Source organism: Crocodylus siamensis, chromosome 5 (assembly GCF_052110815.1).
Source record: "Crocodylus siamensis isolate JL-2025a chromosome 5, ASM5211081v1, whole genome shotgun sequence".
NCBI classification, from domain to species: domain Eukaryota; kingdom Metazoa; phylum Chordata; order Crocodylia; family Crocodylidae; genus Crocodylus; species Crocodylus siamensis.
In genome coordinates, this window is record NC_143399.1 from 156,691,312 (window position 1) to 156,714,432 (window position 23,121).

The following is a 23,121-nucleotide window of genomic DNA, read 5'->3' on the forward strand; positions in this document are numbered from 1 at the left end:
ATATGTTCACAAGTAGCACTGTTAGAGGTAAAGCTGTCAACTTGCAACCTGGGTTAAGAGAGGCTTTCAGCTCCATAGGGGTGCCATTCCCTCTTCACCCTGAAGACCTGTTGTAATGGTCATGATGCAGCTCTTAGAAGAGAGAAAGCCAACCTTCCCTTGCCTAGGGCTTCTCCTCTCAGTTTTTGTAACTGATTTAACTCCCTTGAGTAGATTCAGTTACACTGATACTGAGGTGTTTTATAAACAGCATCCAGCACTGAAGGGTTGCACCAGTTTAACTAATTGCTTTTTTCTACCAATTTAGGTAACTTGATACAGAACTATGTGCAGATAAGGCCTTAGTATTTATATCGTGGGAGTAGTGGACTTTGACTAGGAAAGCACTATGCATTTTCTTGAGTCCATCCCTATTTAGGAAAGCACTTATGTACATATTTATACATTACACTTTAAGGCCCCAATGCTTTACTACATACAAATTCAGCTTTCATGTAGTAAACTGACAACTGCAGCAAGGTGGTTTGGGATCCCCAGTGCTCAGGTTCCAGGCCCTAACAGAAGCTAGTACAGTGGGTGACCTACTCTAACTTCTATGCATGGCACAAGATCTGTAATGGATGTCACACTATCGGAAGATCGGTGATAGGGGTCCTAACATGCCACAATGTCCCATCCTGCCCGTTGTCACAGAACCAAACCCTGCTTCTCATTCTTCATTTCAAGTGAAACGTGTGCTTAGTATTTCTGTGAGCAAGAAAATTGTTATAAAGAAAGGCAAAAGTAGGCATCTCAAAGCAAACATGTGAGTGAAATCATGACAGGTGGGAAGGAATAGACTACTTTACTCTGTTCTCTATACTAAATTAAATCAATATTTCTTGTACAGTGGCTACAAAAAACGTCATTGAAGATCAGCCTCTTCTCCCTTAGAAAACTGAACAGGCAGAGAAGGAACATCAAGGCCAGTGAGGGGAAAAGTTTGCATAACAATGGAATTTTGAAAAAAAGGATAAGAAAGAGGAGAAAAGATCAAAAACCACCATAAAACCTTTTTCAATCCTTTCTCCAAAAGCCCCAAACATTTCAGCTAGATTTAAAAATAAAAATAAAAATCTGCATTTGTATTTTTAAAACGGCATAGCTTGAAAAAAATCAAATTAGTTGAAAAAATCTATTTTTACTAAAAAAAAGTTTGACTTAGTTTATTTCATATGATACAAAATAAAATAAAATAAATGTTTGACTCAATATATTTCTTCAGAACCTTTGAGAGGAGAGATGATAATGGGAACTTCAGTGATATCAAAATACAGATAACCTTCACATAAACATATACACTTTGAAATCTTTTAATCAGTTATTTGGTGAGTTAGGGCTTCTAACATTGAATACATTTTAATTCCAATAAGGACTTAAATATAAAGAATTATAAAGGAAATACAAAAAATTAAGAGCTATATAATACAAATAATTAACAGATATTAGATCTTGTTAAAAGTGAGCAATACTATTCAAGATTTTTTTTAATATGTTGTAAAAAAGTTCAATAAAGTTTTGTTTTCAAAACATGTCTATAGATCTCTATCAGATTAACTCAGTTTATTCAGTCAAATTGACATGATAGTTATATGGAGAACTATGAGCTAGTATAAGTACACGTCTATATATAAAACAGTATATAGCAACTATGTAAGTGTAACCAGTGGCTCTCCATTACTTTGAATATCTGCAGGATCTCAGAAGAGCTCTTGCATACGCACTGTATTAGGTAAGGAGCAGTAGCACAAATTGAGTGGGGCAAGCAGGTCAGGAAGCCAATTCAGAGGAGACACCAGAATTGCAGCCCCATGGGAGCCTGTGCAATGATATCACTGACCAGGTGGGGGGACCCTGCACAGTGGCAGCAGTAGCTGGCATGCTGGGAAGCCATACTGTGGCAGCAGCAGCTGGGATCTTTGAGATCCCACTTTGAGTTAATGGCACTCCTGCCCCTAACTCTCTGGCATTGATACCATTCCTCCCCCGCTCTGAAATCCTTCAGAGCACCTCTGTCCAGAGCACCAATATTGCTAGCTATGCCTCTGATGAAGGGAGATATGTGCATGCATTGCATTGTACTTAACCAAAGTCTGATCTCTTGAAAAAGACCAAGGAAACAGGGTTTGTGTCTGGAATCTCTGCAAGGGGTGGTGGGTGAAGGAATCCTTCCCTCAGGCCTACCAGCTGCTGCAACAGGGATACCCTGTGGCCAGAGGTGCAGCCTCAAGACAGCAGAAACCCCAGAGGCCTGCAGCTCAGTGTCTCTGCCCCTGTTCTCTACAGTTTAGATTCTCCATGAAGCAGAATTGTGCCAGTCCTTCCACTTTTAGCCCTTTCACATGCTCAGCCCATACATACTGGGTTACCCTACCAAAAGAGAAATAGCTCTAGCTGTTGGGACATATGGGGCAGAGGACAGATATTCTAGCTCTGGCATTACCATCATTCTATGTCACAACCAGGTTTCTAAGTTGCTGCAGCGTATGAGCTGTGGTTAGAGAAACTCAGAAATTCAGCCCTATGGTAAATACCTGACATTAAGTAAAGCCAGCAGAAAAGCTTTGTAGTATTAGTTTTCTGTTGGTGTTTTTGCTTACTATTCAGAAACTAAAACTTTGCAGGGGAGAAGTCTATGCTAAATTTAAGCAAATAAAATGCAAAAATGTGTGAGCTATGTATGTGAGCTATACATGAAGTAACATATATTTATTTGGGAAGTTTAATGGAACAAATTCATTTCTATTGCATTTCAACTTACGACTTACTTCAGTTGAGTAACACCACCAGTTTATTTGCCCAAACATTTTTTCATTTGGTTCTGTCTTTATTTTTTTTCTCTCAGTTCCTTATGGCAAGGGGTTGCTGTTCTGTTAATACTTTATAGCTATTCCTCTGTGACTATGCTCTGAATGAAAGCCATAAAATGTTCCTCATCAAGAGCCTAGTGTCTCTCTAATGCTTTTTTACCAAGTGGAGCAAAGAGTCAAAGAATCAATTTTCCTTCTTTGATGTAAATGCCTTCATAATTCACAAGTACGATGACTGCATTAGGCCATCAAAAAGAAGGAAGAGCAATGTATTAAATGGGTACAAAGTAGTAAAAGTTTATAAAGAAAAAAAGGACAAAAATAGTTTGGCTACATCTAAGGCTTGCAAAAGCATGTTAAAATTTCTGTGTATGCTTGCTTATTCTGGGGACAATTTTCAGCTCATGCAAGTAATCAATTATTATTTCTTTTGTGAATGCCTATTTAGATGATATCGGTAGTTCTTTAAAATGAATGTCTATCTCTCTGATTTTAAGTGATTCTTGTTATATGCTGTATGCATAATTCTATATACCATAGCCAGTATGTTATGCTCTAAAAAGGTACAGTGGAATGTTGAGAATTTTGTTTTGGGGAAATAATAAATTCCTTTGGCTCTGTACAAAGGACTTTATTCATCCCTCAGGTACATGATTATTATCTGGCTCTATCTTGGCTTTCCCTTAACTTAAACAAGGGGGACTTACTGTAAATTATCTTTTTGTTTATATTGATATTGCTGTATATGTGCAGTTTCATGTCCTAAAAATCAACGATTGTTTCTGTAAGGGCTATGTAAAGAGGATGGAATACATTTAGAATAGGACATGGAAGATCTAAAATGGATCTGATTTGATTTCAAAACAAAGAAAGTATATCTCTTTATTTTCAGAGTGAAATTCATTCCTCCCTCCCTTTTGTGGGGGGACACATGGTGCGTATTCAGTGTGAAAGATGGTTAGGAGAATGCTCTTAAGCAAGAGTAGCTCCCAGCTGCTAAACCCAGCCAGATAAGTGTGGCTCCGATGGCCAATGTTTCCCTCTGGAAAACTATTTCTGCAGCGTTGTGAAGCCCACCTCCATTGTACAAAAAAGGTGTTGAGCTAATTAGGACCATGATCCTATTTGTGCAGAATGGTAATGGAGATTGTGCAGCACAGAAGGACCTGTACAAAGAATGAATTTCACAAGACTTCTAACAAACACTGAGATATGTAGATCATTGTTTGCATTTATGTACATTTCACTATGCTCCCTGCCATCCCTGGGAAGCACAACCACTACACCAACCTTAAAGGAAATGCAGTTGCTGACCAGCCCTTGGCCCTATCTCCTAACTGTTCCCTTTCCAGATTTCCATTCTCCTGTGAGTGTGCAAGGGCTCTCATTATGCTGTTTCCTTACAGAGTACTGATAGTATACCAACATCCTGGTGCAACCTAGTCTAGACAATGGAAATTTCTGTCTCTCTGTCCTTGATATTCCTTATAATGTCTGGGTGCCAATAAGCTGTACAGCTACAATACGGATCAGGAGTCCAAAAGTACCACCAATGATGACAACGGCAAAACTCATACTTCATTCTATTGACCTAATTTGTTTCAAGTTAGGTGGTCAGAAGGATAGAATTCCTCTAGGATTTTAAGCCCAATCCTGTAACTCCGTTTGATCATTAATTCTCAAGATCTGTCATTAACGGCAGCAGCAAATGTCCATTTTTAATATCTAGCATATCATTATATCATAATGTCTATCATATTTATCACTCTTTAATTGACTTAAAATGCATTATATAGGCTCTGAATTCTAAAATCATTTTGTATATCAGCATAAAATGTCAACCCTGTTTTACGTTTAGCAACTGCATGGTGTTTTATGTAATATTACACACTCCAAGTTATAACTGAGCACTCCACTGCCACTCAATATCCTTGGCATAAAAATTATTTTGGTCAACAATTTCTGCAGTGGCCAATGATTGTGATGTGTTAAATTTGGAAACCAAATCTGAGGCATCTCAGAAGGACCTGATTTTATATAAAGGCTAAGCACCCTAAAAATGAGGTCCTGTTCATGTCATAAATTTGTCTTCCAAGAATTGAAGCTCCACAAAATCACTAGACCTATAAGAAAATTTTGGCCTTCATAAGTACATTGATCCCACGGAAGTCAACAGATTACATTGGTATGAAAATAATTCAACATCAGAATAGAGTCTCTAAAGTTTAACTTGTTAAACATATTTTAAAATAAGCAATCCACTCCTCTTTGTAGAAGTGAGGACTTTTGAGAACCATGACATCTTTGAAACACTTTCTTGAATGCCATCCAAATTAATTTTAATGCCTAAACAAAAATATGCCAAGAAAATATGCCAATAAATATGTCTTTACCAAAAGGAGTGAGTCACAAATGTTAAGTGTGTGATGCAATCACATAGGACATTATCGGTCCTAATATAACAGTGCTTCCTAGAAGACTTATCAACTCAGAAAAATACACCTATACATACATTTAGCAGTGACTTTATACCCGCCTAGTGGAGGTTCATGGCCTTCCACAGCGTCGAATCCAGCTGATACTAAGACAATGTCTGGGTCAAACTCACTGGCAATTGGCATAATCACAGTCCTGCAGAGTTAAAAGACAATCAGTTACAAAGAAAAACTCATATGTTTTCGCACCACACTGCTTGGCATGATTTCAAAACACCCACTATATGAAAACAAGATTCTCTGCATCAGGTACATTACTATGCTCCTTTAACTAAACCCATTCTCATTATCTTTAACCAAACAAAAGAAAGAAAAAAAATGTTTCACTTCTTATAATTCATTCTTTTTCTCTTCCACTTTTCTAGTTTTTAAAAAACAATTTACAGGTACATGCAAAAGCCTCTAACATTACACACACATCTGTGCCTGTTTTATCCAGCTGCCTATAAAAAAAAGCCGCATCTTCCAGGAGAGTGACTAATGGTATATAGAGTACACTCAAAGCCTGAATGGAAACCCGGACTGCTCCAGTTAGTGTGAACTTGGTGTAAATTTGCACTATAAATTTCTTTTGGGAAAATGTTTGCTTTCCAAACTTTTTTTTCTTAACATTTTTAAATGTTTGTCGAGGTGGGGGGTGACTCTAGCAAAGGAAAAACATGAAATTCCCTTAATCAGATCCAGACTATGGTGTCGAGCCTTTCCAAGGTCAAACACAGAAGGAATGTGGCAACCACAAACTAGTGACAGCAACCCCTGCTGGTGTCAGTCAGATAATTCAGTGCTTCACATTCCCAGAGCTTCCCTTTTTTTAACCCTTTCTTTCACGTTAGTTTTAAGCAAACCTAGATTCAGGTTTTTGTTATTGCTTTTGTTTTAACTTTATCAGCATTTAAAACTTATTTTTGAAAATGTAAAAAACAAACAGGATTCACAAGTATATATTTTTAAACTGACTTTTCAAGATTTATACCCAAAACTTGGGTTCACATCAGCACGTGGTTCAAACACTGATACTTCAGCATCGATAACTGTTTAATTATTAAGTCAATTAGAATATTAGGAGTCAATTACAACAATAAAAATGCTATTAGAAATGAACTACAGGAAATCCAGGCTCAGGCTGAAATTAATCTTCAGTGTCCCAATACATGAGATCAACTGCTTTATTTCTTTCAGTGAATCTGATATCTTTTATTAGACCAACTTAAATAGTTGGAAACATTTTTTAGCATGCTTTTGGGTTTAAAAACCCTTCATCAGGCTGAGAAAGGCTCTGCAGTTGGTGTGTGCTCTTCCTGGTCAGAATGAATATGCCTAACAAAGGGTTTTTAAACCTGAAATCTAGCTAAAAAAATGTTTCCAACTATTTAAGTTGGTCTAATAAAAGATATCAGATTCACCCAAAGAACCTTGTCTGTATGTCCTTAGACCAACACAGCTAAAACCTACACCCTAATTTCAAGCAAGCACTCATTTATACTGTACCTAGAAAAAATATATGTACTTAAAAAAATATGTACTTACTTAAACTTAGGTTTCATGTTAAATAAGTGTGACTATTAGGAATTTTCTCCTTTTTGGCATATATTTTTCTTCTGTATTTTTATTTTCTTTGTTTTATCCCGATATTCTACATGATATTTTCAACATTGAGTCATAATCTGTGTTCTTTTATTCACACCTTGATGGAGCACTTTGAGTATGCTCAAAAAGAACTAAATAAGGAAAATAGATCTTCTTGTAAATTGGTGGCTGTTGACCCATGTTGAATAGGATAGTGTTTAATGATTTAGTTATATGTAAAAGCTGTGTATATGTCTTCTAGAGGCAGATAGGATATGTCCATAAGTGTCTTGGGATAATGTAGCTATACAGGATATTCCATTACAAAAAATCTAAAATAGGTTGAAAAAGCTACAATGAAAGAACATTCAGTTTGCAGAGCCAAATGTTCAAATGCAATATGAATGCCTATGTTAGGCCAAATGTTAGTTTGGCCTTCTTGTGTATATTTATATTTATGATATGCTCCCTTGTATTGTTACTGCCTCATTCACCAAGCACCTTCAGCTTCTACCAGGAAGAAGGCATGGGTCCTACAGATTAAACTCATTCCCAGTGCAATCCAATTCCTCTCCAGTATACTAAACTAGCCATGCTTCTGGGGTATCCCACGCTTTCTTTAGACTCTCTTGCCACACTCTGTGAAGCATTTGTCCTTGTCCTACCGCCCTATATCTTTTTTTACCCTCCAGTCTTTCCTACCCAGAGAATGGGGGGTGGACCCAATGATCTAAACTTCTGTGAATCTGTGAATTCATAATTTTTCATGCCTCTATATGCTAGGTCCTCCTTCTCTAGGTCACCAGGAGGGGGAGCACTGAGAACATGGGACAGAGTGATTGCAGGATGAGTCCTGCATAGGCCTTGTAGTGCAAAGATGGAACCAGCTTAGTTACTCTGTGGGGATGTCACATAAACCATTGGATTGGCAAAGAGAAGCCTAAAGGGGAACATGGTTTGTGTAGGTTGGGGCTAGGAACAAAAGTTACACATAAACTGGTATAAGTAATCAACAACTGATTCAAATTTGTGACATGACAGAAGTTCAGTGCATATAAACCACTTTCAAAGTGGCCAAAACCAGTTTAAGATAAACCTGGACAGATGCAGTATCAGACTTAGCTGATTTAGATTAAATCAGTTTATTGAACTTCTGTCCCAGATCCCCTCCAGATTCAAGTTAACTTGCAATCCTCCAGCATGCTTTGTAATTCCCCACACCCCATCCCCCTCATAGGGTGGGTGGGCTAGCCTTGTCCCAAGTTGTCTGCTCCAGCTGAGCAAGAAGGTATGCTCTAGCATGCCCGGTTTCCAGCCTAGGCCACTGCAGACATGTGGCTGTATTTCCAGAATCAAAAGTGAATGTCTGCTCATTTGCATATCAGTTCAGTTTAGGCATTTTAAACTACCCTGTGAAGATTGAATTGATTCAACCTGGGACTTCTGGACTGTCTGTACTTAGCTTGGGTCTTCAGAGAATTGAGTTTCTATGGAGCATAAGCAACCTGAGATTTTTTAGAACTGTATCACTTGATCAGATTTGGTCAGACTTTGATGCAGATGGCACATCCATGGTACCAGAGCATTCCCATTGACAAATTTCCAGTTCCTATTCAACAAAGGTACCAAAACATAGAACAAGATCTGGGGAGAAAATAACTGTTTTTTAAATGTGTGAGAAGCAATGCGTTTTCTCCTGTAATTCTGTTCTGTGGTATAATTACACTATTTTAGCTGAACCTTCTTCCCCACATCAAAATCATGCAAGATAAAACTCCAGAATAAAAAAAAATCCAGCTCAGACAGGTAAAATTTGACAGAGCTGTAAGCTACAGAAAAGAGAATTTTATAATAGAAAATGCCAAAGAGCTATAGGTAGATCACTACTACTGTTGCCTGAAATAGCAGCATAAAACCTGTTGAGCAAAATACACAGAAATGCCTAAACAAAAAGGGGATGGAGACTATGATGATAGTAACAAGAAGTGACAATGAGAACAGCATCTCTGCTCAGCTCTGCTGATAGATGATGAGTGAAAAACTAAACAAGTTTTTTTTTTTCTGAATATGTACAAAAACAAAATGTAGAAGTGGTGTCAATGAGAAGCAATTTATTTCACACCAAAGCAAGAACCTCTCTCCCAAAGCCCTGAGATCACAACCTGTGATAGAATATTGCAGGCAGCGCTTCCCCTGAAGCCCACAAGGCCTATGTGGCTTCCCACCCTTTCCATTCCATTTTGTCCTCCCCGGCTTCATACCAGGGTTAACTATTTCAATCCTTCCCTCTTTTAATAGAAGAAAATCAAATTGCAAATATCTATTGCAAAGATATTAAGGAAAACATAATCAGACTGAAAAGGCTGAAAAATCTATCCTATCTTCTTCTAAAAATTACTGATCCTCTATAGTCCTAATGACAGGATTTGGTCCCCCTCGTTTATGGAAGCTGTAAGTTTCTAAGTTGACTCTTCTCCTAACAACTGATATGAACTTTGTACACAGGGAAAGTATGACAGACTAAAGACTGAGAGCAAAGGTCTTCTCCATTCTGTGTTTGGCATTCACACCAACTATTGCTGTTGTCTTAGGCAGGTAACAAAACTTCTCTGCCTGAATTCTGTCATATTTAAAAGAAAGATGTTAAAAATATTTTTTCTGTACCTGTAAAGAGGCAAGAGTGAGTAATTAGTTCAAAAGCAATATACACATGCTAAATATAATCATAGGGCAGCTATGAACCTCAACAACTCCAACTCAACAATTTCTTGTCATATTTGGACAAAAGTCCTTTGCAGAGGCAAAACTATAATTTTTGGCACTCTGGGAGAACTGGATAATGGCAGTGGCAGAGGTGGCAAGCACTCCTTGGCCACATCTTGAGTATACGTCCCCCACCCTCCCCTGGCCATAGGAGCTCAGCTGGAAAAGGCTTTTCCACCTGACTGTAGGAGTTGGGTGCTAGGACACAGCAGGAGTAGTCCTGTGCTGCCCAGCCCTACAAGCTAAGCTGCAGAAGTCCTGTGCCACCTGGACATAGGAGGGTCTTATCTGTCCTAGGGACTCAAAGACCCCTGCTGTTCCTGCTGTGTCCCTGATCCCAGCTCCTACGGCTGGACAGCACAGGCCTTCTTCAGCTTAGCTTCTAGGGCTGGGTGACACAGGACTGGTCCTGAGGTGTCCCACCACACAGCTCCTACAGCTGGGTGGTATGGGGCTTCTCCAGCTCTGGCCAAAATGGGTAGAGTTGTTCCAGATGCAGCAAAGATTCTGTGAGAGCAGAGCATCATTCTAATGCCCCATCTAAGTTTGTTCCCAGGTCTGGTGCCCCTCTTGTTCCCCCGTTAGTCCTTTGCAAAACATTTCAGCTGTGCAGACAAATCTGCAGCGACAACTTGGTTCCTTCTCACCGGCAGCAGTGAACAGTTGAAGATTTATCCTTTTCCTCCACCCATACACACAAGGTTCATTTAAGGTGCACCAGGCACACTCCATGGGGCAGAGTAGGAGGAGGGTTGGGTCACCCCATGAACTACCTCTGTTGAGTTTACACTGGAGGATGTTCCCCTAGACCATGGCAATTCTCCTCTCATGACCTACAGCCAGAATCTTAACATAACAGAGGGGCTGGTCCAATCCTTTTTGAATCATAAAATTACATTTTGGCAGAGCCTAAAGAATCATCTTGTTAACCTTCCTGAATTCCTCAGATTACCCATGTGCAAAGTTGTGTGATCACAGCTGACAGGACTTGTGCTTATGTTGAGGCGGGTCAAAATATTGTTTTCCAAGCCCAACAAAAATACCCCACCAGGCTTTGTAGACAAAGACTGTATTCATACTTAAAGGTAAGAACTCGTATTATCTTATCTACAGCTGGAATAAGAATGAAAAATTAGATTCAGGCAGTTGTGCCCCAAATACATACAGACTAGGGGCTAAATTCTGGTTTCAGGTATAGCAACCCAGCCTTAATGAAGCCAGCTGCACAATATGAGTGTCACAGAGCAGAATTTAGTACTAGAACCTCTCAGAGGCATCAGCTGAAGTTACTGGTCTTGTCTGAATAGAACTAAAAGTTATATATTAACTAAGACTTATACTCTCCCCTTCTTCCCTCACTAAAGAAAAACAAAAAACATGATAGAGAGGTTTTTCCTTCCATTATCCTGTGTCCTACAGAGGCACAATTCTTTGTTATAGAGTCTTCACCTGAAAAGGTAGAGGTACTCAAGGTGCCTTGCTTTACTAAATATTTCTTTCTTGCTTATCACTGGGCGTGTCTACATGTGCACCCAACTGTGCAGTTGTTACTGTGTAGCAAGTACTAAATGACTGTGTAGTAACCGCCAGTACTGTGTAGTCCTGGCATAGCATGGGTGGTTTCTGACCCAATTTGCTACTGAGCAGTAGCAGTGGTGTCACAGTTCATGCCCACCCGTGTTACATCGACGTAGCTTATCGCTACAGTGACATAGCATCTTGTGTAGATGCACCCACTGTGTCACTAACATTTTAAATTCTTGAGCAGTAGATTTAGGGCTTAGATCACACAGAGGTCTAAATTGCTTTGTGAAGCCCTACAGTACTGACAGCGTACAGCCCTACAGTACTGACTCAAGCAACCATGGATCCTTCTTCAGCTTGATGGCAGTGGGAATGGAGCACCTAAGAAATTGAGGAGATTCATTTTTGTCCCAGAAAAGAGATTTCCCTATAGCACTAACATATTCAATTTGGATAAGCTGCTGTCTGCAAAGAAGCCAAGGGATAGCTTCTAGTTGAGTACAGTTCTAAAGAAAAATCAATCATGCGACTTTCCCCTTTCCTACCAGTCTTAGCTTCAGATGCAAGACATCAGAGAGATTTTACCAGGGGACTCCATTAACTTGTTCTTATTTCTGTTATTTTTCTGTTCTATTTTATACTTTTCTAAAACGTGATAAGGATGCTTCTGCGCATTAGTTCTCCCTGGAGATATTTCAGAGAAGTAACCCAGCCAGGAATGCATCTCAGCATATGACCAAGCAAAGATAAACATCTCCAGAGAAAGGTTAAGTTGGATTGAATTACTGCTCTTTTTGGACTAATTTTTCAATACAACAAGTAGTAAAGCAATCAACACAAAACAATAAGGATGTTAATTAATATAAATGAGAAGGAAAAGTCACTGTCTGCAACTTTCAGCTTCTACCAATTTATTGACTCTTATTCTAAAAACCAGCATTTTTCTCTCAAGAATCTCAAATAACTTTAAAATATTAATTAAGAAAGGCAATGGTCTAGAACCTGAGCCAATCCATCAGCCTAACTAGGACTTAGTCCAATGTCCCTCTACAGTAGGCAGTGTTCTACCCAGTTCACAGATGGGTAAGCTGAGTCCGAGAACAGATAAAAGACATAGCTATCAGTGGGGAAGACCTGGGGAAAAAATAGATCAATTAGACTCCAAGTCCACTACTTTAACTACTAAGCCATCTGTTATAAGAACCACCTATTCTTTATTTAGTTTACTCATTCCCAAGTTTTGCTAAGTATATGTAACACATTAGTTCTCACAGAGCTAACTGAACCATGATGAGGCACTTCTTTCATTTTAATTAATATAGTGCTATATACAAAGTCTCTCGGTTTCAAGGTACAATACCAGACCAAACATCTCAGGTGTAGCCTTAGTGTGACCACAGTAATGAATGTGGCAATTACGTATGTTTAAGGATGTTACTGAATCCAAGCTTATATAAATAGACCAGTAAAACTTGAAAGGCTGTTCCATAGGTCATCTAATACTTGTTGCTGTATGGTATGACTCTGTTATCTAGATGTATTTTTTTTTTTTTACATATTTTATCATATAAATAAATAATACAGCATTGTGCAATTTACCAAAATGAAAACTACTACAGGGTAATTTTTTCTGCATTTCTGGAATATGTAAAACCATTTCATTATGCTCCATTAAACCTTCCTGAGTAACACTCCTTTGCCAAAATATGACAAAGTTAGGTAGCAGGTGTGCAGAGAAGCACTGCCTGTTGTGCTGACCATTGCTATCTCACTGGGTATGTCTGCATAATTCAGTGCCATACAGAGATGGCTGAGCTATCCTGCTTCAGAGTCTTGTTTAAAGCTAGTTCAGATATTTATTAGGGCAGTACAAAGCTTTGGTCACTGATTTGATTCAGAGGAGATTTGGCCCAATTCAGCAGCTAAATCGCCGAATCCAAATGGAATCAGGAGACACATTAATCTCTCCAAATCAAATCAAAAGCCTCCAATTCAATTCAGAGAGATTCAATGATTCAACCATAGACACAGCTTTATGTTTATTCTACGTACCTTGAGGCAGTCCATGGGTCAACAAAGTTCAATCAGGTGGCCATTTTTAATGTAATCTAACCTATCCCTAAACTCCCTGAATGTCTGTACATGCCCTTACGATAATATGTTTCTACTGGAAAATCAATGTCCATTAGTTATGAATACTTTAATTAAAAAAAAAAACTCTAGAAACTTTTCTGCCATGAAAGTAATAATATGGATTTATGTATTCATATAACAAAGTTTTCTATTTTAAAATGTGGATGGGTGAAATGTGGAGCTTAGAACACATACTGTATTTCTGTCAAACCTTGGTATGATACAGTATATCCTTTTGGCTAGAAGTAAATAGTTATGAGTTTTACATTTCTGTTAATTCTCTTCTTTCAACAGAATTTTATCACACAAATCAATTAACTTGACTTAAAACGTTAATGTGGTAAACCAGCAAACCTTAAGCTGCCATCAAATAAGCTTGCTTATCACATATTAAAATGATTGTTCTTGAAAGGAAAAGGCAACTTTTATAGTAATAGGAATAGCTATGTATAGAAGTAAGTAAAAGTGAATTTTATGAAATTCATTAAGTGAATGACAGTGTGCCATCCTGTCTATGGAGTTGTTTATAGCTAATGAAGACTATATATTATCTTCAGAAGAATATATCTTTTGATGTGGTCTTTCCAAACTATCTGACCTAATAAAAAATTTCCTGACAAATTAACAATCTAAAAGCAAATAAAAAGGAAAATTTAGGAGCTAACATTCACATCTCAGAAGAATATTGAAAGGTGTGCATTAGAAAGCATGAAAAGGTTATTACTTGGAATAAATGAAAGAACAGCACTTTTCATGAAGCAAAAGCCAGTTTGCTTGTTAGAGAGATCATAGAAAGAAATTAGCCAAGTCACAACATTCAAATCCCAACCTAGAGGTAAAATTTCCGAAAATTCAAGAAACTTTAGATTCCACATTAATGTCCTAATATTCCTGAAAAAAATTGAGCCCATGTTTGAAATTTGTAGCCAGACATAAATTTCCATCAACTTCAGGGAACCCCTAGAAACTATTCTGGTTCAGGCCTATGTCACAGAGGACACGTTCAAGGAAGAAATGAAATAGCATAATGCATTTTATGCTTTCTCTTTTCCCTTGTTTGATTAATAAGTAAAATATTGAATTTACTATAGGTCATTAATGAATTAACAAACTTGATATGTCATTGATGGAGTGATTTAAAATAGTTTTCAGAACTGGAAAAAGTAAGAGAAATATAAAACAATTAACATTTTTCCCCCCCAAAAATTTACTTTAACTTTTTTCCCTTAGGAGAGATGAGCCTAGAGGACACAAGTAAGAAAGTTTTTAGACAAATTTCAGATTCAAAAGTTTGTATCGAACACATACACTCATTTTTTGTTCTACTATACCTGAATAAAAGGTTGGCCCAAAGTTCGAAATTTACATCTAGATGCAGTATTGCCAAGTCTCATAATTTTTTGGTATTGTTCTTAAAGTCTGGGAATGTGAAAAAAACGTAGCACTTTCTTTCTTTATATATATATATATATATATATAGAGAGAGAGAGAGAGAGAGAGAGAGAGAGAGAGAGTGCACAAGCTGTTTTTTACATTCCCAAAGTGTAGACTTTAAGTGCAATGCCAAAAATCACAAGACTTGGCAACAGTGCAGATGTAAAGTTTTTGGGGAAATATTTTTGTCATGAAATTTGCCAAATTTCTAAAAATTCCAATTTTACTAAAATGGTGAAATTTTGCCACTTTTTTCACACAGAAAAATCACATTTTCTAGAAGGTATAACCTTCTTTATGTGAAATATACTTTTCACGTGCTTTAATCAGGAACTATGTCAACAGAACACTTGGTTGTTCTTTATTTTTTTTTATACTCTCCCTCCACTTCCTCCTCCCGTATTTTACATATCCATTGTCTTAGACAAATTACATGGTCTAGGAATTAGTTGGAAATTTTCTCATGACTTACATTATCTATTTCGCAATCTATTTGTCATGACTTCTAAAGGTATTGCCTGTGTTTCTTTTTCTCTTCTGCCTTAAGAAGCTTTATTGTAATGATTGCACAATGTTCTGGTTTCACAACTGTTCTATTGCTCACTTGGTCTTTGAACCAAAGAATTTTAGAAGTTGTGTTATAGGTTTAAACAGATGTTGTCAATTCTTAACATGTATTACCTCAGAGGAAAGGTGTACACATGTCTTGTTCCCTTCTACTTTGTCTTAATGAACAAAATGAAACAGTGAAATGCACAGATGTGGAAGGTTCCTTATGCTCATGCCAAGCACATCAACAAGGCGTCTCCCTGATCTATGGCAGGAAGAGGTAGATGCTACAGCCACTAGCAGTTTGCAAAACTTCCCTTCTAGTAAATGCAAGACTGTTGGCACTTCAGAGTCTCAACAGTGCTATGAATCTCTCACTGACTCAGTGATGCGCTATTTCTAAGGGCAAATCTTCATACTTGTTCATTCTTTTGCAAATATACATTTAAGTAGAGCAGCAGGATTTTGTTCCTATAGTCAAGAACACAGCACTACAGAGAAAACAGCCATTAAACTAAACCAAACTAAATACCGTCTCTCTTAATGTGGCCTGTACTTAATTCCATGTTGTGGATGTAATTAGACATCAAGTAGCATAGCCTTAGTAGATATGGAGAGTCAGGGTCCTTAGAGTGATTTGCTGTAATCAACAACATGCTATTTGACCCCTTTTTGTTAAACCACAAAAAACTCTCAAAGGAAAGTTATTCATGGGAGAATATTAGTTCATGCTCATGATGCAATCTCTAGGTACTACACAGTATTAGAAACTACTACTGATTTTTGTAACAGTTCCAGCTACTGTTGACCTAGAAATCTGACCTGGTTTTGGCTCTGGCTTACTTCTGTCCTGCTTCTCTCAGATCCTCTTTTCCCCTCTCTTCTTTTCTCTCTGCCTTCCCCCCAGCAAAAGAAAAGAAATGACAACAGATCCTAAAGTAGAGTGAAAATTAGGTGTCAGTTTTTCCTAGTGGAGCAAACATAGCTATTCCAAACTAACTAACTGAATTAAATCTCTTTGGAAGTTGTGAAATTAAAGATAGCAGAAGAAAAGCACCCAAGCTTCAGAAAGGAAGAGGTTGTTAAGTAAGCAGACATGTTAAAATAAAAACATATCATCTTACCGGGTACTTCAAATTTCATTTAAGGCACCACCAATTTAGTGCAAAGTCCTGATGAGAATCAAAGAGATGGAAAAATTTGAGAGATAATGGTCCTGATCTAGCACAATAGAAGTCAGTGGAAATTTGCAGCTAAATTCAATGGATTCCAGAAATTGGTCTTCATACGTAAAATCCAAAAGGAATACCTCTCATATAAAAGGAAAAGTACAAACATCAATGAAACAATAGCATCAGAAGAAAATTTAATACAGCACAATAACACCAAAAGAATTAATTTTAAAATATTTATCCAAAGAAATACCCAAAACAGAAATCAAGAGACACAACCCTCCCTGTACTCAGAGAAGGAAATACGTTCAGAGGCGAGCACATGGCAGAATGCGGACTGGTATACAACAAGGTCACTTTAAAAACTCTACTTTCATATCATCAAATTTGCCTTTCATTCATTGGCACACATCATTTGCATTCATTCTTTTGCAGCCTTTCTACCAAGCTAAACTGCTCATACCACAGTTTAATAGTTTCTTGTTGCTGTTGAAGGTGATCAATCGGATAGGCCTTAAAAAGCATGAAACAAGGAATACTTTTTCTACCATATGCTACTGTAATGAAGCTTAAAGCTGTTTCCCATTATTGGCTGGTCCATCTTCATCTAGTCAGTGACTCTGTGAACTGAAATTTATCATAATTTAAAAAAAATAAGAATAAACTGAAACACTCATTTCCTTATGCAATGTCCAGTTCAATTTATAATCTTAGAACCTTTAACAATATATAACTAAGCCAGGTTTCCACTTTTAACTATATTTTTTCTCACATATTTCCCAGAATTACAGTCAAAATAGCATAGTGGCTCTAATTAGATGCATCATTAAAATGACTAAGTTTTCAGAAATCTCCCAAGAAAACACTGTAAGAAATATAAGACAGATATACATTGCAATTCAACCTCTCTCTCTCTTTAGCTCACTCTCTCTATATAAACTTATAAACACTTTAAACTTTGATTTTCCAAATTTGAATATCTGAATCCCACATGATCAAGAGCTCTCTCTGATTCTGAAATTTTAATTTTTTAAACTGATATCTGATTTTCCTAATATTTCAGAGGTCTTGTGAGAACTTTATAAAATTGGAATGTATGTACACACATTCCTAGTTTCCTAAGATGTTTATCAATATTTATCTCTTGAAAATTTGTGATGTAAAAGTGTTAAAACTGCTTAAATAAACAGGAAGAACTTTAGCATTTGTTTCTTGAGACAGTCTTACCATTCAAGATTTTTTCCATGCAGATTTCATAAATAATGTAAAATGATAATTTCCAGAGCACAATTTTTTATTCTGTGGTCCAGGAACTACCAGAATTTTCCAAAACACTAACTGTTGCTCGCCAGCGATCTGGCTGCTCAGATGGTGAGTTCTTCACTTTCAGGTGCCAAAGTGCATTTAATGACATTTTCTCCAACTTATCTTGAACCACATTGTCAATTTACACCAAGAATATGGCCCATCTTTTCACGATCAAATTTCCATAGCTGTTATAGTGAGTTTATGCAATTACAATGAGGAGGTATTCATCTGCATGTTCACAAATGTCAGGGGATGTCATTTAACAGAGCCTATTACATTGTGGTATATGTTTGGGAATTTGTGAGGACTTCCAGCATCAGAGCAAAGAGTCCATTAGCTCTTCAAGATGAACAGATAATAATGTATTTCATAATTAACATTTTATTTTTTGCATATTTTCTAAAGTAGTCCAAGAAGTTAAATAGCCTTCTGTTAGTTCAATGTTATGGGTAACAAGATAAAATGGAAAAAAGTCAGAAGATTAAGGATACACTTAAAATAAGCAACTTGATCAAGTTAATGTTGCTTTTGGAGGCTTCAATTTAACACACTCAACTCAAGCTGATCGCACAATATCCAGAATTTGTTTGATGAATTTTGCTTCTTAAATTGTTGGAGAATATTTTTTCCACGTTACTCAGCTAAGCTGTTTATCAAAAGGATTTATATTATTATTTTTTCATTTGATATGATTTGATCAAGTTTAGTTTTACCATTACATCATGAACATTTTAGCAATACAAAGCTTTTATTTAATGTTACAGCCTTCAAATGGTTAAGGCACTCTTCATTCTTCTATCCTCCTTTGAGTTCAAAAAAGGAGTAGAGCTGTTAACTGTAAACCTTAATGCCACAGTCCAAAGACAATTAGAATCCAGACACTTGGGAAATCCCAGCAATTTATCAAACCAAGTGGAAGCCCACAGTCAGAAAGGAAATGGTCATCTTTGCTGAGACCTGAGTGCAGAACCTAAGAGTGGGAAAGATGTGTTTATTATGATTCAGAGCAAGCCAGTTTTCACAGTAACTCAGGGCTCTGCTTTCTTTGCTAACAAGGCAATAATGGTGAAAAGGAGGACCAAGAAGCAAAGAATACTTTAATAAAAACTTGATCTTTTCATCCTCTCCCTGGCAATATTTCAGTCTTTTTCAATTCTACTGAATCTCCAAAGGTGAACTCTGCCCTGATCATGGCGAGAAAAAAAGCCAGTGACTAGAATAACACTCTCACCAGTACTGAAAGTACCATGCCATTTGTAATCTAAGAAGCAGTAATTTTAGCTGTACTGCTGACTGTTACTAAGAGGTGATCAATAATAGCACAAACAACTTAGGAGAAAAGGATATGGTTTTAGAAAGGCAAATACTTTTAAAATGTAAAAAAGAATGCACTACAAATGGAGTTCAATCATAGGGTTCAACCAATGCAGCTTTTTGTGTGTCTTGTCCTAATCTACACTTCCTGTTGTGTTGCTATGTGTGTTAAACAGCTGCTGAGTCCTATTTCAGACATGCATTTTAATGATGAGACAAGTTATTTTTGTACAGATAAGTTTGCATTCTTTGGGCTACAAGGTGACACACGAGTCATTGTTTATCATTAAAATGCTGGGAGTTTCTCTCATTTACTTAATTATGAAAATGAACTAGTTTGAGGTTCAGTCTTATATATGCTCAATTTTCAGCTAACGTAAAGAGGAAGTACACATTTGCAAAGAACAGCTTTCAAGAGATTTGGAGATTCTGTTCAGATAAGCATGTGCATGATTTGATACTTACTCTCCTTGCGCCTGAAGAAGGGTGTTTATACCCCAAAGCTTGCAAAGTGCAATCTTTCCAACTAATTAGTTGATATAAATAAAAATATCAGATTTACCCAAAGAACCTTGTCTGCCCTTGATATTTACATAAACCTTATCTCTTCAGGCTCACCAGTACCATCTGGATGGTTTTCAGGGCATCTTTGCTTCTGCCCTCAGAATGAAGAGGTTCACAGTACAAGTTACCCAAACTTTTTTCAAATGTTATTAAAAATCTGACTCATCCTGAAGTCTGATCAAAAGCTTGAGTTGGTTTTTATTCCAATTAGACTAGCTCTACCATCCTTTGCATAAATCATTGCATTCTTGTCTCTCTCACTTCATTGGCATTTCTGCCCCCATCTGTTTTCTCTCATCTCTTCCCTCTCTCTCCTGTTTCATCTACTCTCTCTTTTCACTCTGTTTGCTCTCATCTTTTTTACTATAGCTCCATTACTATAGCTCCGGTCTTTTCTTTTGTTTGCTTTCTAATTATTCTGTGGATGCAAATTAAGGGTTCAAGCCTTAGAATTTTCAACCTCATTTGCATTTGCAGATATATTATTTTAATGACAGACTATGGTACATTTATTTCCCTAGATGTGTTAGTTTTCTGGATATGATCAGAATGGTTGGTAATCTTGCTTGGGGTATACAGATTCTGAAGTATCAACCTTCCACAAGAGATACCTCTACTACTGACACAAAAGCTTCACCCTCACAATGTCTCAGCTACACAAAGGTAAGCAATATATAATGTTATGTAATCAATTCTTGTTTAAAGGGAAATCTGTTATATTAAATGTTATTTTGTTTACATAAAGTTATGAATAGATTCATTTTAATTCAAATATAATCTAATGTTCATACTGAGTCACCCATATCAACAAAGCATTTTACATATAATAAGGAGTCTTGCTGACTCCAAGTTAAGTGTGTAAATAAATCCTTTCTGGAGCTGGGCCTAAATATCTATATTATTAATTACTAGGGATGTCTTCACATAGTATGGCAAATTCTGCTTTAAATTTTACTTGTTGGACATCTTAAATGACATGATTCTCTATAGAGTTTGGCCCACTGACAGATAGGGATACTAAATAATCATCCATTTGAGCTCAATCTAACACCTAAATCAGGTAGAATTTTTCCTTTCTTTCCCCCAGAAATAACTCTCAACTAGCATTACAAAATCCTGCAATGACCAATGATAGCTACATCAAATCACTGAACTTTCACAAGGTATGTAAAACACCTTGCATTCTCACATGATGCTTGATGATGACAGCTGAGAACTTACAGCTCTCATCTCATCCACTTCATTAGAAAATATATTGTTCAGCCACTCAGACTCTGACCCATAATTCCCACTAGGAATGGAGATTTTCCCTGGCTTTACCTCTGCTTTCATAGGTCTTTATTTCTGTAGCTGAGCATGTCACAAAAAACACATCCACATTTAAGTTCCAATATACTTTATTGGAACCAGTTCTAGTGGAGCTTCAAACTGCACCAAATAATAGTTCCTTCAAATTACAACATTTAAAAGATCCTGATCCAGGAACTACTTTTTGTATCCTGGGACTCACTAGTTCTGCTACAGTTCCTAAAGGGTTTGCATCTGCTTGAAACCCTGGCACATTCTCTCTCACGGAACTTGGAAGATGAAAGAAAAAGGCATAGTCTGCTCTTGGACTCACCAAAGGTACCTACACTGATGGTGGGGAGATTCTGCACAGATAACAAGTACAGCCACTTTTCTCTGTAGATTCCTTAAGCATTGGAAACTTCAGCGGAAATACGGTTCAGAAAGGAAACTGTCTTACAGCCTTAACTATGGAGTTGTTACTACAGTTCCACAATTAGGACAATTTTGAAATATCTGCACCAGAGATAAAATGAAATTCTCCACCTGGTCCATTGCCCTCTGAATTTCAAAGGCCTATACTGCGTCAATAGGAGAAGAATCTGGTCCAATCAAATTCTACAGAATAATGTTGAATTAAACTACTTTCATGTGAGACGCCACAGCAAATAAGATTTTAATGTATGTTGGAATTGAGTAGAATCTAGAGCTATTATGGAGCTGTAACTGTCAGGATCAGTAATGCTCTATGCACTGGCACCAGTATCTAGCATTTTAGAATTTCAAAGTCAATGGCATTTATGCCCCACCATGCCACACCAGATCACTACACCACCACACCAATGCAGCTGAAACAGCATTTATTTTGCAGTAAAATGCTGGACTCTTGAAGTTTAGTGATTTGGCACAATCCTATTTATAAACAGTCAGGACAGCATTTTTGGAAAGCAGCCACCAGAGTGTACTGTATTACAGAATAAATCACACTGAAAAGACGCTCTCTGTCAGGCTGCAGATGCTCACAGAAAATCTCAATTACAGAACCCATCACATTTATGTGACTATTTCTATCTTTGCTAGTGACACAAACTTATTTTATACACATCACATAATCCCACAAGTATTCCCATAAGATTTCACACAGATCATAATACCACACTCTCTTAAATCTATTGGAAAGGACTTGTTCATACAGTAAAATGAAGTATAATTCTGGCAAGATCTTCCTTTGACAGGTATGAAATGATCCTATTCACCTCCTTAGGGAACATGTTGCAGTTTTGCTATTTAGAAGATCTTTAAGCCAACATTTCAGCTGCTCTGAAACTCCCATAAATATTATGAGCTCTGTGCTTTTGGAAAAGGGTTACTATGGAGAAATGGTCCACTAGTGAATGGAGAGCTCATTCTGGCCATTCTGCAGACACGCTCCAAATTATTCTTTTTATTTGTTGTTTGTATGAGTGCAGGGCCTTTATATGAGTGCAGGCCCATGTGCTAGGTGCTGTACAAACACAAAACAAGGAGTATTCTTGACCAAAGAGGTTTTCAAACTAAGTATTTGTCCTGTCACTTATTTTGTTTCATTATTGACCACAATGTAATCTGCTCTGTAATGTACAGATGCCCAAGCCAGTCCTGTGCCTGGTAGCAGTTTCAAAGTCTAGTCACAGAAACATGGAGTTATGCAGGATCTAGTCTACCTTGCCAAGAAAGGTACTTTATCTCAGCTGGGTAAATAACCCAGTATGGACCTCTACAGCCATGCTTAGATTGCTTCAGGTACCCAAGGAAGCAGCACTTTTAAAGCCAAGTCAGGTTTCTCTACCCTAGTTATCTGCAGCAGAGATATGTCCTAAACAGGAAAGATACCTTCAGCCCTACCATCACATTTGATCCTCTCTAAGCAAAAAAATGGCTTAAAATTGCCCTCTTTTTAAACAAGGTGTCACATTATTGTCCTCTAGGAACCAGCCATGACTGTTATGAAATCTGTCTTCAAAAGCAAATGGAAACTGAGATGCAAATGGAAACTGTATGATGTCTGCCTGACACTAGCTTTGAAATATTAGTTGGAGAGAAGTGTAAACCATTGGCTTTACTTACATTTGGTATGCTTACATTGTGGCAGCAGTATAGTGTAGACATACCCAGCCTAGTTTT

The 23,121-nt window shown here is 37.3% G+C and overlaps 1 protein-coding gene across 1 annotated transcript in view; it reads right to left on the bottom strand.

Moving 5' to 3' along the window:
- LOC149864807 (histone deacetylase 9-like) overlaps nucleotides 1–23,121 on the bottom strand; it is a 181,533-nt gene that overhangs the window by 98,662 nt on the left and 59,750 nt on the right. Inside the window, exon 7 of the mRNA XM_090046830.1 lies at nucleotides 5,362–5,480. Within this exon, the coding sequence (XP_089902956.1) occupies nucleotides 5,362–5,480 (119 nt within the window). The remainder of the gene's footprint in view (nucleotides 1–5,361; nucleotides 5,481–23,121) is intronic.